Source organism: Nanorana parkeri, unplaced genomic scaffold (assembly GCF_000935625.1).
Source record: "Nanorana parkeri isolate BGI_ZX_2015 unplaced genomic scaffold, ASM93562v1 scaffold207, whole genome shotgun sequence".
Lineage (NCBI taxonomy): Eukaryota > Metazoa > Chordata > Amphibia > Anura > Dicroglossidae > Nanorana > Nanorana parkeri.
In genome coordinates, this window is record NW_017306475.1 from 1,659,353 (window position 1) to 1,673,010 (window position 13,658).

Genomic DNA, 13,658 nt, shown 5'->3' on the forward strand with positions numbered 1-13,658 from the left:
TTTTCTGACAGGTGCAGCTGCCGAGATCCTTGTCAAGTGCGATCTCGAGCAGCCGCACTGCCCGGATCTTCCCCTGAGCAGCCAGGCCACCTGAGGATATCAGGGTGCCAACCCAGAACAACACAGAGTATGTAACTTCATATTATTTTGTATTGCTGTATAATGTATTGCTGGGATTTGTAGTTATCTATAGCTGGTCTCCTTACTCCCTCCCCTCACTCTTGCCTCTCCTCACGCTCTCCTTTTTATTCATCCCTAAAAAATTTGCCGTGTGCGGCGCTAGAGTGTTCGGGTTTCACTTTAAGAAAAGGTGCCAACCATATCTTTACCTCTGGGGACAGTTCCAAAACTGTGGATATCCCCTCAATTTCTCTATTAGTGACAAGTCACCAGAACAAATAGAGGATGAATCACCGCAAAAGTAACACAGGCAGCGACAAATATTTGACAGTGTCCAAGCCTATCACTCAAACTAAAAAAAAAGAAATGTTTTGCTTAGCTGTACACTTTAAAATATATATAACTAAAACGCGCTAATAATAGTCTCCCTTGAATAGATTGTACCGGTGCCTGAGCTGGTAATTACATTTCAGACTAGACACGTTACAGTAGACTCCATCCTAATAAGACTGCCTGTATACAGCCACACTCCCCAGAAGTTTCAGCGCAACTTCCCCAGCCTAACTAGGTTCCTCCCACTCGCCGTCACTCTAGCTTATTGGTTGCTGACGTGTCCGTGACGTCAACACACACCCGCAAAGGTTCCCCCTTCTCACAAGCTAAAGTTTCACTTTACTAAGCAGTCGTACTTATCTTCTCTTCACAAAAGAGTACGTGCGTTAATGATATAATGAAACGATGGATTAAAAATCATCCATGTGCTGACCGAATCCTCTGTAGCCCTTAGCAACGGTGGGACGGCTAAACTTCAGCCTGGCGACGAACGTGTCGTACGCGGTGATGTCATGTTTCTGCGCAAGCGCGCTGTTCTCTGAGCGGCTGCGCGTGACGTCACTTGCGACGGTGGAGGGTGCTCGACCTAAAGCGGCTGTCTCCTGTGCCCGCGTTTGGTGAAGTGTGGGTGGCCTTTGAGGTTGCAGAGTACCGGTGTCGTTATAAAGCCGTCTGGGAGAGTTTTTAGTCAGCGGAGCCGTTCTGTCACCTGGTCCATCATGAGCGTGGAGGCGTACGGGCCCAGCTCGCAGACCCTCACATTCCTCGACACGGAGGAGGCCGAGCTGCTAGGGGCCGACACTCAGGGCTCCGAGTTCGAGTTTACCGACTTCACTCTGCCCAGCCAAACTCAGACGCAAGGGCAAACTCAAAGCCAGCTGGACGGACAGGTAGGCCCGAGCGCGCTTCCGGTATTCGGCTTGGGGAGGGAGAGAGGGCCTGGCGTGTCACCTGCGCGCTCTGACAACAGGGGAAGGTTGGGGGCACGTGCGGCTTGACGTCTGCCTGTCATTGAAGTCTGCTGTGTACCGGGCCTGTCATAGCTAAACCTGGAAGCTCGGCTTTTTCTTATAGCTTTCCTAAGTATCATTGCGGGCAGCTCGTTCGCTGTTGCTTGAACTGTAAACGTTATTTCATCTAGAAATGCTTTGTTTTACTCTATTTAAAGCCACATTTTGTATATTGTAGAGGAGGTTCATGTTAGGTTTTTATTATGTCTGTATTCCCAATGGGAAGATAAGTAAAGATACTGACAGGTTTACATTGCAAGTCTTTTCTGTCATAGATCTTCTGTCATAGATCTTCCTTCCTGTATGTCAGAATTTTTTTTCTGTACATTGAACCATACATGCGCAGGTCAGTGCATAGGCTTGGGAGAATCCCTTGCCCAGACAAGGTAACTTGTGCGCATGTGCCTTGCCTGACCCTAGCCAAGCAGATGATCAGAGATGGGTGTGAAATTTTGCTTTTAGAGCAACTTTGTTTCAGTGACAACTGTCTAGTGATTTGCATGTCAGTGGAAGGAACCCCTGAGAGAACTGCAAGGGACACAGAAGGTTATCACTTGTGGAACTGTGAGTTTCAAAAGAAAGATGCAGCATATCACACATGTTTGTTTCGTTTTCGGGGCCTGGTCAATCAAGTGGCAGATGCTTCAATCTTTTTCTAGGTTTTTTAAGTCATCAGTGAAGGAAGGGGTCGCTTGGGAAGAAGTCCCCCATAATGTGCTAATATGCTGTCCATGTTGCACATTATGGCTAAAAGCTCCGGGGGGTTGCTTTACACCCGCATTAACCATTCCTTTTTCCAAAAGATGCACTTTTTATCATTTCTAGAAAGTGAAATTTGAGAAAGTACTCCAGCATTAGGTTGCCCATAGACTTATCCTTTTTTTTTCCCCCTCCCCTTGTTCACCCACTTGGGGTAAAACAAACCTCTCAAATGCTGCCATCATAATACCCAATCAGTGACTGTACCTGATTGGCTGTAGTTACTGCTCGGCCATTAAAATGGATATGTCAACAGGACCTCACATTTCATCTGACATTTGAGCAGGGTTTGGCCAGCTTTATTAAAAGCCAAGATTTTAAAGTGTTTTTTTTCCTTTAGTTATCAGGAGCATGGCTAATACAGTTATTATTGTGGACCGATCTCTTTGCTTTTAGACTATATGTAGAGCCAAAAGGGAGGTTATAATTAACACCTTGTGCCAGGTTTCTTTCTTGTCTGTGTCCTGTTGGTGAGATTTCCCCACTTTAAACAGTGTTCAATGGAACAGGTGTGCCCATTGAAAAGATTCCACCTCACCTTCTGTTCCTATGACAGCTCCACAATATTGTGGACCATCACAGTTCACCAGACAGTGGTCACTAGGACAAATGGTGAAGGCAGGGTTCACAGACGGCAATAAAAAGTGGACAGGGATTTTTTCCCTTCCTCAGCCCAAAATCTTGTCTAAAATGGCAAGACTTTACATGCACTTTAAAAGGTATCATTCTCATGAATCAGTGGAGCACACACATTTGAATTGTAAAACCCATTAAAGTATTTTTTTTCCATAAATAAAAACCCAATGCCTTCTCATCTTAAGTAAAAACTACCCTTTCAGTGCCCAATTGGTAAATCCTGGTTAAAGTGACCCTAAACTCAGGAGTTAAACCGTAAAAATGCATTCAAGTACCTTTTTTAAAGGAGAACTATGGGGTGAGTGCTTTTCACTCACCTCATAGTTCTAGCCGACCTGTGACAATGAGACTGTCACAGGTCGGATCGGGAGGTGAGCGAACACATACCGGGTTGGCTCGCCTCTCGATCCTGGGGCTGGATTCCCCTCTCCCCGCTCCGATCTGCCAGCGCTGACTGGCGGAACGGACGGGGGAGGGGGCGGGTACAGCTGGCTCTGCCTCTAGATCTACGTCGGGATCCGCTCTGGCTGCGGCGTCTCAGTATACCGCGAGCTGTAGCTCGCGGTATACTGAGCTTAGGGTAACGGGAGGACGCTAGTTTGTGTCCTCCCGTTACCCTAAGGAGAACTATGGGGAAAAACACTGACCCCATAGTTCTCCTTTTAACTATTAACAAAAATGTATATTTGTGTATCACTCAGCTGTGGATCCTCAAATCCTCTCTGAATTCATGCTGACACTGTCCTTCCTTCTGGAGGGTGGCTACTTTTTGTTCCCCATTGTCCCTGTGTGTGTTGTAAAGTAGCCACTGCTCCCAGCTTGCTCCTGTGATAGACTACAATCTCATCTTTAGTTTACTAATTTGTATAGAGATTGTAGTCTATCACAGGAGCGATCTTGGAGTGGTGGCTACTTTACAACACACACAGGGACCATGGGGGAAAAAAGTAGTCACCCTCCAGAAGGAACGACAGTGTCGGCACCAATTTAGAGATGATTTGAGGCTCTACAGTTAAAGGAGAACTATGGGGTTAGGGCTTTTCCCCATATTTCTCCTTTGGGTAACGGGAGGAAACAAATTAGCGTCCTCCCAAGCTCAGTATACCGCGAGCTACAGCTCGCAGTATACTGAGACGCCGCAGCTGAAACAGATCCCGACAGTTATGCCTGGATCCACCGAGCTGCGTGAGTGACAGCTGGCTCTGCCTATGTAGAGGCAGAGCCAGCTGTACCCGCCCCCTCCCCCGTCCGTTCCGCCAGTCAGCGCTGGAGGAGCGGGGTATCCAGTCCCTCCCCTGTCACGGCTCTGTGCCGTGACAGGATCGAGAAGTGAGCGAACGCCGGTATGTGTTCGCTCACTTCCCGATCTACTGAGCCGACCTGTGACTGTTTAATTGTCACAGGTCGGATCGAACTATGAGGTTGAGTGAAAAGCACTCGCCTCATAGTTCTCCTCTTTTTTAAAGGAGAACTATGAGGCGAGTGCTTTTCACTCAACCTTTTTAAAGGAGGAGAACTATGAGGCGAGTGCTTTTCACTCAACCTCATAGTTCCAGCTGACCTGTGACAATTAAACTGTCACAGTTCGGCTCAATAGATCGGGAAGTGAGCGAACACATACCGTCACTCGCTTCTCGATCATGTTCCTGCAGAGAGTGGTGACTGTTGCTCACGCTCCTATCCTCCACTGCTGACTGGCGGAACGGACGGGGAGGGGGCGGTTACAGCTGGCTGTGCCTCTAGATAGGCAGAGCCAGCTGTCACTCACACAGCTGGGTGGATCTCGACAGTAATGTCGGGATCCGTCCCGGCTGGGGCGGTCTCAGTATACTTTGAGCTGTAGCTCACGATATACTGAGCTTTGGGTCACGGGAGAATGCTAGTTTATGTCTTCCCGTGACCCTTCGGAAACACTTACCCCATAGTTCTCCTTTATGTGATGCAAAAATAAGGTACAGTATTGTTAATAAGGTACTTAAATACATTTTAAAGCTTTTAACTCCTAAGTTTAGTGTCACTTTTAAGTTTACGTGTAAAATAATAGTGTAATACTTTTGTTCCTTGCTCCAGCAGCCTTCATTAAAAATTGCCAGAAGCCAGTAAAAGGGCAAGCAAGCTTCAGCACTGATGTAGTGACAAAACTTTGCCTGTCAACTGCTTGGCATTTGACCTTTTAACCGCTTGAAGACCAGGTGTTTAGACCCCTTTCCTGGCCAGGCTATTTTTCAGTATTCAGCGCTGCGGTACTTTGACTGACATTTATTCCGTCATGCAACGCTGTACTGAAATACATTTTATACCATTTTTTTGGGGACAGATAGAGCTTTCTTTTGGTGGTATTTATTCACCACTGGGGGTTTTATTTTTTTCTATATTTCAGAATTTTTTTTAAAAAAAAAGTGTTTTTTACATTGTTCGGAAGCAATTATTATTACCCAATTTTTTGGTAAAATAGAAAAGACGGGGTCATGTCGGGTAAATAGACACCAAACATGTCAAGCTTAAATTGCGCGCACCCGCGAAATCGCAAAAAAACTACAATACCCAAAATTGACCATTGGCGACGCTTTAAAAGCTTTTACCGCTCATCAGTTTAGTGTTATCAGTGATTGATGGCCCTAAAATTATCGCTCTCACTGCGACGTTCATCGTTTTCGCAGGTATGCGCACCTGACGCATGTTTGCGTGTATGTATGGGTGGGGATCTTTTATAAATGATTTTTTTTTTTACATTTCTTTTATGTGTGATTTTAAGTTTATTTTGGAAACTTGTGTTTTTTTCCTATTTTTTTTTTTCCACTTTATTGCGATCACATAGAGGGCTAAGAAACCCCTCTATGTGATAGCAAAAAAATGTGGCAGGTCCTCCTTTATGGAGACATCAGGGGTCTCCAAGACCCCTAATGTCACCTAGGACTCCCCTGAAGAAGCTGATGAAGCAGAGATCTGCTTCATCAGCTTCTCTCCAGCGTCTGAAGTTGGAGAGTGACACAAGAATGCGGAAGTGAAGTAATATTCACATCACTTCCGCATTCTAGCAGCGCAGAGGGGACCGGACGGAGCTCGTGTACCGAGTTTCGTGTTTCTCACTCGCGCCCTGTGGCGCGCAGGTGGGCGTGGCTGAGCAGACGTCTAAAGGCGCTCGCTCAGATCTAGAGACCTCCTCGGCCGGCTGTTTTTTTTTACAACGGCCCTCCCTGAGGTGGTTAACTGCAATATTTATGTGGGTGCTGCTGCAGGTATGTGTAAGCACCTCAAAGCTGTGTGTGTTCATGTTTTTCATGGATTAGCTGCTTGTTGCTGCCGCTCACCTTTTCTGAATTCCTACACTGTCATAATTTTACAGTTAGTGATCCCTGGGAGGAGACTGAGAAAGATGATTCACCTCTCTGTAGCATGCTGATAACCTCTCAGATTCCTCCTCTCAGTCTAGATCAGGGGTCTCAAACTCAATTCAGTCGGGGGCCACTCGACAATTTTATTTCTCCCATGAGGGCAGCTTTCCAAATGTCATACTTTAAAACAAAATTTACCTATATCCGGTTTGGTACTATGGACACTAATACACACACAATAAGGCCCCATTCATATCTGTAGGGTTAGGTGCAATTAGGGAGTCCTGCATCGGGAACTTTCGTTTTCCTGAAGCAGGAATCACTAATCTGGCTTTTACAAGTGGCTGCTGTCACCTATTCAAGTTAATGAACACGTGCATGTAAAGGCCTGCACACCGCATGTGATATGATTACTCTAACTTCTGTCGACTAGGGCTGATTATTTTGAAATTCGATTAGTTAGCCAATTTTTTTTTGATTAGTAAGATTAAAAAAAAAACCATCCTTAAATTTATAATACACAACTGCAGTGTTACAAAGTTAACTTCAGAATAAAGGACTGCATGCACAATTTTTTGCTATTGCACTGCACTGGAACGCATGGCATTGTAGTACCGTGCATTCTAGTGCAGACAATCATACTGTGGGTGGGAGACGCGTTTGGGGCGCCATTGATATAAATGGCACTGCAACGCACCTCCCCGCAGGAGAATGTCAGGCCAAACCGAAAAAAATTACTTTTTTCCCTTTTTTTTTTTTTAATAATTGTATTTTAAGAACTGCTCCAAGCTCGCTCCTGTAATAGATGGCTCAGGAGTGCTGACTGCTGAGGTTTAGACAGAAAAGTATTAAAGGAGAACTATGGGGTTATGGACACAAACTAGCGTCCTCCCGTCACCCACAGCTCAGTATACCGAGACGCCAGAACAGATCCTGACAATTATGTCTGGATCCACCCAGCTGCGTGAGTGACAGCTGGCTCTGCCTATCTAGAGGCAGAGCCAGCTGTACCCGCCCCCTCGCCCATCCATTTCCACCAGTCAGCGCTGGAGGATCGGACAGGGAAGGGGGGAATCCAGTCCCTCCCCTGTCATGGCTCTCTGTCGTCACAGGATCGAGAAGTGAGCGAGCACCGGTATGTGTTCGCTCACTTCCCGATCTACTGAGCCGACCTGTGACAGTTTCATTGTTAGTTCTCCTTAAGGCCCGGTTCACACCTGGGCGTTTTGTAGCGCGTTCCTACGCTCTGCAAAACGCTCAAACACCGAAATACCATTATTATGAGTATGGTTCACACCTGGGCGTATTACAGGCCGTATGAACGCGCTACAAAACGCCCTACGCCCAAAGAAGTACAGCTTCTTTGGAGCGTATTTGCCGCGCGTATCCATTGGGATACAGCCAGGTAGCCCTTGGAAATGCGTGTTTGTCGTGCGTTTCTTACAGCGAATCGCGGTAAAAACGCGCGCAACAAACGCTTATTTTTGATACGCCTAGGTGTGAACCCAGCCTAAGTCCCTAAGATGAGTTTCCTAACATTTGGATACTACCAGATGCGTTCCCTATGATTGAAACTGATAGTTATAAGACATAGTGCCTTTCACCTAGAAAATTTCAATGAAATCACCTTGGCAAAGTATATTACACACGGAGTAACTTACAAATTGTGGCCATCATGCGTTCTTGTATTTATTTGTTCCTATAACGGAAGTCTCATGCATGTTATTTAAGTAAATAGCACAGTATGTCAAGTTTTATAGGTTACATGTTTCTTTGTTGTCTTGGTCACGGTGTTGTGATTTGGCCCTATATCACTACAATGCTTGTATTAAGTGAGTTCATCATGAGTATTTCTATGATTTGCTAATACATTTGTAATTCGTTTGTTTAGCGCTGCAGTGCACTGGTACTGAATGCAGTGGTGTGGATTAGTATATTTAAAAAAAACATTTTAACTGTGCGTCCCTTCGCAATGCATTTTTAAAGATAGTGCCTAAACACATCTGGTGTGAACAAGCCATAATGTTTGCTGCAGAGATAGAAACTTTACATGATTGATGGGTAATGTGTGGAGTTATGTTCTATACATGTCTTTTAGACATATTAGTACATTGTGTGGCATTTCTATGTAAAGGGTTTGGCTTTTTTTGTTTGTTTTTTAACTGCTATTGGCACAGTATTTTGAGGTAGTGACCTGCATAAACTGGCATCAGTTTTACTATACTGCCCATACTGACCGAGGGGAGTCAGACTTTTAACATCAGGCATGACTAACTGGCACAAACATCAGGAGTTCTGTTTATCCAGCCCCTTCCTGCCTAATGGCACTCTTTAATGCAGGTCTTGGGGAGCTTGGGTATGCAGAGTAATTCTAATCTGACATTCCAACCTTCAGTTGTTAGGCAAGATGTGTATACAGCGTGTACAACATAAGCCGCGTATAAATTTGGGGGTGCAGATTTTCTATGTACATGCAAGAGTTCGTTTGTCCGATAGCCCTTGAGTGTCACACTTATGCAGTTATCACTGTTTCTGCTTTGAGGACCGAGATATAGCATACAAATGCCTTTGCTCATCGATGGGACTGGGATCTGACTTATGCCTTTTCACCCACCCCCATGTTATCTCATACTAAAGGTGTTCAATAGTTTATCAAAAATAGGTCACATTCATTGCACCCTCTTGCTCTAAGAGGACCTGGTTGGCAAGTCTTCACAGACTGATCATTTCCCCTTCACAAACTTCCAGAGGAGAGCTATCTGTTTTGCCAGGTCCAGTTCTGCATCCTCATGTACTCCGCCTGTGCTTTATGCCATGACTACTGAAGGGTAAATCCTGATAGGTAATGGACTATAGGACAAGGGTCGTATATAGCCTCTTGGCCAGTAGGAAATGTTAAGACTATAGCCATTTACGGCATTATGTGGAAAAGATTTTCCCTTTTGGGTCAATAACGATTTTTTTTCACAAATCCATTGTCTCTACCTTTTCTCAACTTCCTGCAGGAAGGGGTAGGGTGTCTATCCTGTAGCAGCTTGGAGGTTGATAGCCTTCCTTCCCTCCTTTTTGGATATGAAAGTATCAGAAGATCCCCTTAAGAGATTTTTACTCTCAATTTCCAGATGCTGTCTGCTGCCCCAGTTAGGAAATTCCCCTCATGGGACCGTTTTACGGTTTTGCAAGCATTTCTGCTCCATTGAACAGTGTTCGGACAAAATCCTGACCCTCCAATGGTTCTATTACTCTTCCTCATGTCAGCCAGAGAGTTAGCGAAACCCAGGCTCTTTTCATGGCAGAACCCTAATGTCTTATCTTCCTGAACTGTATCACCTTGAGATAAGCCAGGTGGATCAGACAAGCTGCAGCTTTGTCCCTTCAGTCTCTTCACTTGAATCTTCCAGAGGTCATTGTCACACTCCACTAGAGCTATAGTCTCTTTTTAGGATGAGAAGGCTGGGACTTCGTCATACCTGATCTGTAAGGCAGCTTCTTGGACCAGTTTCCAATTTGTAAAGCACAAACCTCCTCTCCACATAGGGCCCAAAAAGTATTGCTAGCCTAATCCTCTTCTGTGCTGTCCTGGAAGATGAATTGGAAAAACAGGTACCTGGTAACGCCTTTCCATTAATCTTCCTGGATAGCAGGGATTCCCGCCCTTTGTATAATATAATGATTCACTGATGAACGTCTAAAGTCCCAACAAGGCCAATCCACTTTTTGGCTGATATACATTAGTCATTTAAATCTTCATGTGATGGTTTGTCAAATTACTTTTGCTGAATCAATGTTACCCAATGTACAGTTTTGTCAGTGGAAGCACCCAACATTTAACCCTTGTAGTGAGGCAACACCTGCACTGCAAGGGTTAACTACCTGTTTTGTGTGGGAGCACAAAAAGGAAGAAATACTTGCTCATCTGTCCCCTCTGGCTGCTAGACTAGTCCTTGTAGTACTTCCCCAGGCTCCGGTGGTCTAAGGACCCATGACATCATCACATCTGATGCAGGTCCATTAGACGTGGGAATGCCTTGGGACATACCACAGCCAGAGCAGAGCCAAGTGATCACTACTGCAGGACCAGGATCAGGTGAAGAGTATTATTCTTTTTCGCCCCTAGAAATAAACGAAAACATAACCCTTGCAGTGCTGGAGCCCCACTGCCTTGGTTCATTTTTATAAAATCCTGCAGTTCTTCTTAGAAGTTTTTAACTAGTTTACAAATACCTTGTGCTGGTGGTTTTAGCCAGTTGCAAATCTTGAGTGTATGGCTAAAACGGATCAGGGCAACTTGCCACCAGCTATTTATAGGGCAGGTTTTGGACAAGAGCAACGGGTATTTATTAACAGATTTAACAATACCTTTTTAAAAGGGAGCAAATTAAGTTTATTATTAGTGATTACATTAGACATACCCTTTATTAAATATAATGGCAGGCACAGTGTCTGTTCTCGGGCAGAACTTTGTATTTAAAACCTTTTTATTATGTCTGACATAGGTCTGTGATGGTTGTGATTAGGGCTGCAGCTAACGATTATTTTCATAATCGATTAGTTGGCCGATTATTAAGTTCGATTAATCGGATAAAAAAGAAAAAAAGGCTCCAGTGATGGACTACTAGTTTGTATTGAGATTGTAGTCCATCACCGGAGCAAGCTTGGCGCGGTGGAAGTAAAAAAAAAAAGTGTGGTGTGCAATATAGTAAGGCACGGTGGCCGCAACGGGAGCAGCGTGTGACGTGCGGCTCAGGCCGCATGTGGAGCCCCGAACAGGCAAATCAATCGATAGCCGACGAATCGACGATCGAAAACGTTGCCAACGTTTTCAATCGTCGATTTTAATCGACTAAATCGCTTAACTGTTGCAGCTCTAGTTGTGATCTAGCTAGTAGCAGTTGGCCACACTCAACTTTTTTCTGTAATGTAAAAGACATTTTAGCGCTTATCCAAGTGGCTTTCTCAGCTGAGTCTCGGGAACATTCCTCTGCATCTATAGCCACATAGGTAATTTTGTCACCAGGGTACCTTAAAGTATTTCAAGACAGATGTGCTCCACATTGGGGCAAAGAAGATAAAACATTACATGTGAGTGACAGTTGGTGTGAAAAGTCCCCTACTTGTTTGGAGATTGTTTAGTCTGAGCTATATTAGTCGCATTCACCTGGACTTGAGAGGCTAAGCGCTTGTTCACACCAAATGTAGGCCAGATCTGCATGAGTTTCTGCACACGCAGTGTTTTTGATGCGTTCTGGGCCGTTTTTGTAATGGGGGAAAAAAATTATAATTTCAGGGCGTTTCTGTTTTTGATGCAGTCCAGAGCAGGAAATATAGGACTTGCTGCAGCTTTTTAAAGTGCTCTAGAACTAAACGCTGCGGTGTGAACTAGAGCCCAAAATACCATTGGAATACATTGGACGCAGTTTTGATCCGTTCTGTAACTGATAATCTTATCAAGGCTAAAATCTGTATTCATGATGAGCAGGGCTTGAAAAATTTTAGGCTGTCTCACCAGTCAGTCAAAAATGTCACCAGTCAGCATGACCGGACTATTGCCTTTCAAATTGTTAAACATTTTTGGGGACAGATGGATCTTTCTTTTGGTGGTATATAAAATCACCACTGGGTGGGTGTGTGTGTGTGTTATTTTTTTACTATATAATGAAAAAAGTACAGTAAATATATATTAAAAAAAAACAAAGTTTCCCTACACTGTTATAAAACATCTATTCCTGCCCATATTTTTGGTAAAATATAAAAGACGGGGTCACGTCGGGTAAATAGACACCAAACATGTCAAGCCTTAAAATTGTGTGCGCCCGCAAAATCGCAAAAAACGACCACACTGAAAATTGGCAATAGGCGACGCTTAAACCGCTTTTACCGCTCATCAGTTTAGTGTTATCAGTAATTAAAGGAGAACTATGAGGTGAGTGCTTTTCACTCACCTCATAGTTCTAGCCGACCTGTGACAATGAGACTGTCACAGGTCGGCTCAGTAGATCGGGAGGTGAGCGAACACATACCAACGTTCGCTCACCTCTCGATCCTGTCAGAGCTCTCTGCCGTGACAGAGGAGGAGCTGGATTCCCCCCTTTCCGATCCACCAGCGCTGACTAGTGGATCGGACGGGGAAGGGGGCAGGTACAGCTGGCTCTGCCTCTAGATAGGCATACCCAGCTGTCACTCACGCAGCTGGGCGGATCCAGACATAATTGTCGGGATCTGCTTCAGCTGCGGCGTCTCAGTATACTGCGAGCTGTAGCTCGCGGTATACTGAGCTTAGGGTGACGGGAGGATGCTAGTTTGTGACCTCCCTTTACCCTAAGGAGAACTATGGGGAAAAGCTTTAACCACATAGTTCTCCTTTTCTCTAGTCACCTTCCAGGACAGCATTAGAGAGATAGGCTCCTCCCACCGGAAACAGGAAACACATCACCCACACCTAGAATAAAAAGAGTACCAGCCTAGCACACTTCAGTTATTTTGTGTTTCCTCCGGCATCGACATCGTGACATCGTAACATTTGTTATTTTTTTCCTAGGCCTACGTGCTAGTGAGCAGGGGCTTCCCCCCTACAGGGTACAGCAGAGGGTCAGGGGACCTGGGGTACCTATGGAGGGTGGCTTCCGGGACAGCCCCAACTGTCCAAAAGAAATTGCCTTTAGTTTCCCGGCATAAGTGTATGCAGGACAACTAGCATGTTGGTGTAGTGGACTCAGAGGAGTTCCCCTAGTCCTTAAACCCCTGCCTCAAGTACTGTGTGTGGTGCTCCTACCTGATCCGGGTGATTCGGTGGTGGCCACAGCGACATCCCCTGGTCTCTGTATGGAGTTGGTCGGCCGCTGGAGACGTGCAGGGCGGCGGCCCTCGTGGAGACAGGGGGAGGGAGGAGACGAGCTGTAAGGGCGGAAGTGACGCGCGCCGCGGGCTTCTGACGTCACTTCCGGGTGCGAGGGTCATATGACCCGGCGTCTCCAAGCCTCAGTTAACGCTCGGCCACGCTACAGATGGCCAACACAGTGGAAGCAGGGGGTCGCAAGGCCCTTGCGGTGCCCACACACACGCAAGGGGGCCCTAAAATTATTGCTCACACTCCGACGTTCGCGGTTATATGTAGCATGTGTGGCACAATAGTCACAATCGTTGTTTTCGCACGTAGGCGCACCCGACGCATATCTGCATGTGTATGTGGGGCGGAGGACTAACAGATATCAGCTTCTGTAGCTGGAGAGTGACACTGAATGCAGGAAGTGATGTAATATACATCACTTCCTGCATTCGGGGACTGAGAGGAGATCAAAGGGAGATCGTGTACTGATCTCCATTTGATCTCCTGTCACAGAGCCGTCCCGGCCGCATCGGGCACAGCGGATCTCGGGACCGGCAACAGCAGTGATAGCTGCTGGTAATACAAGCGATCAGGTGTCTTGTGACGCTCGATCGCTTGAATGTAAAGCTCCCGGCCGTG

General features: G+C 45.7%; 1 protein-coding gene across 1 annotated transcript in view; it reads left to right on the top strand.

The window, feature by feature from the left end:
- The first annotated feature begins 897 nt into the window (after positions 1-897).
- The window catches only part of UPF1 (UPF1, RNA helicase and ATPase), an 87,047-nt gene continuing 74,286 nt past the window's right edge, over positions 898-13,658 (top strand). The window contains exon 1 of the mRNA XM_018555667.1: positions 898-1,343. Within this exon, the coding sequence (XP_018411169.1) occupies positions 1,173-1,343 (171 nt within the window). The 5' untranslated portion in view covers positions 898-1,172. The remainder of the gene's footprint in view (positions 1,344-13,658) is intronic.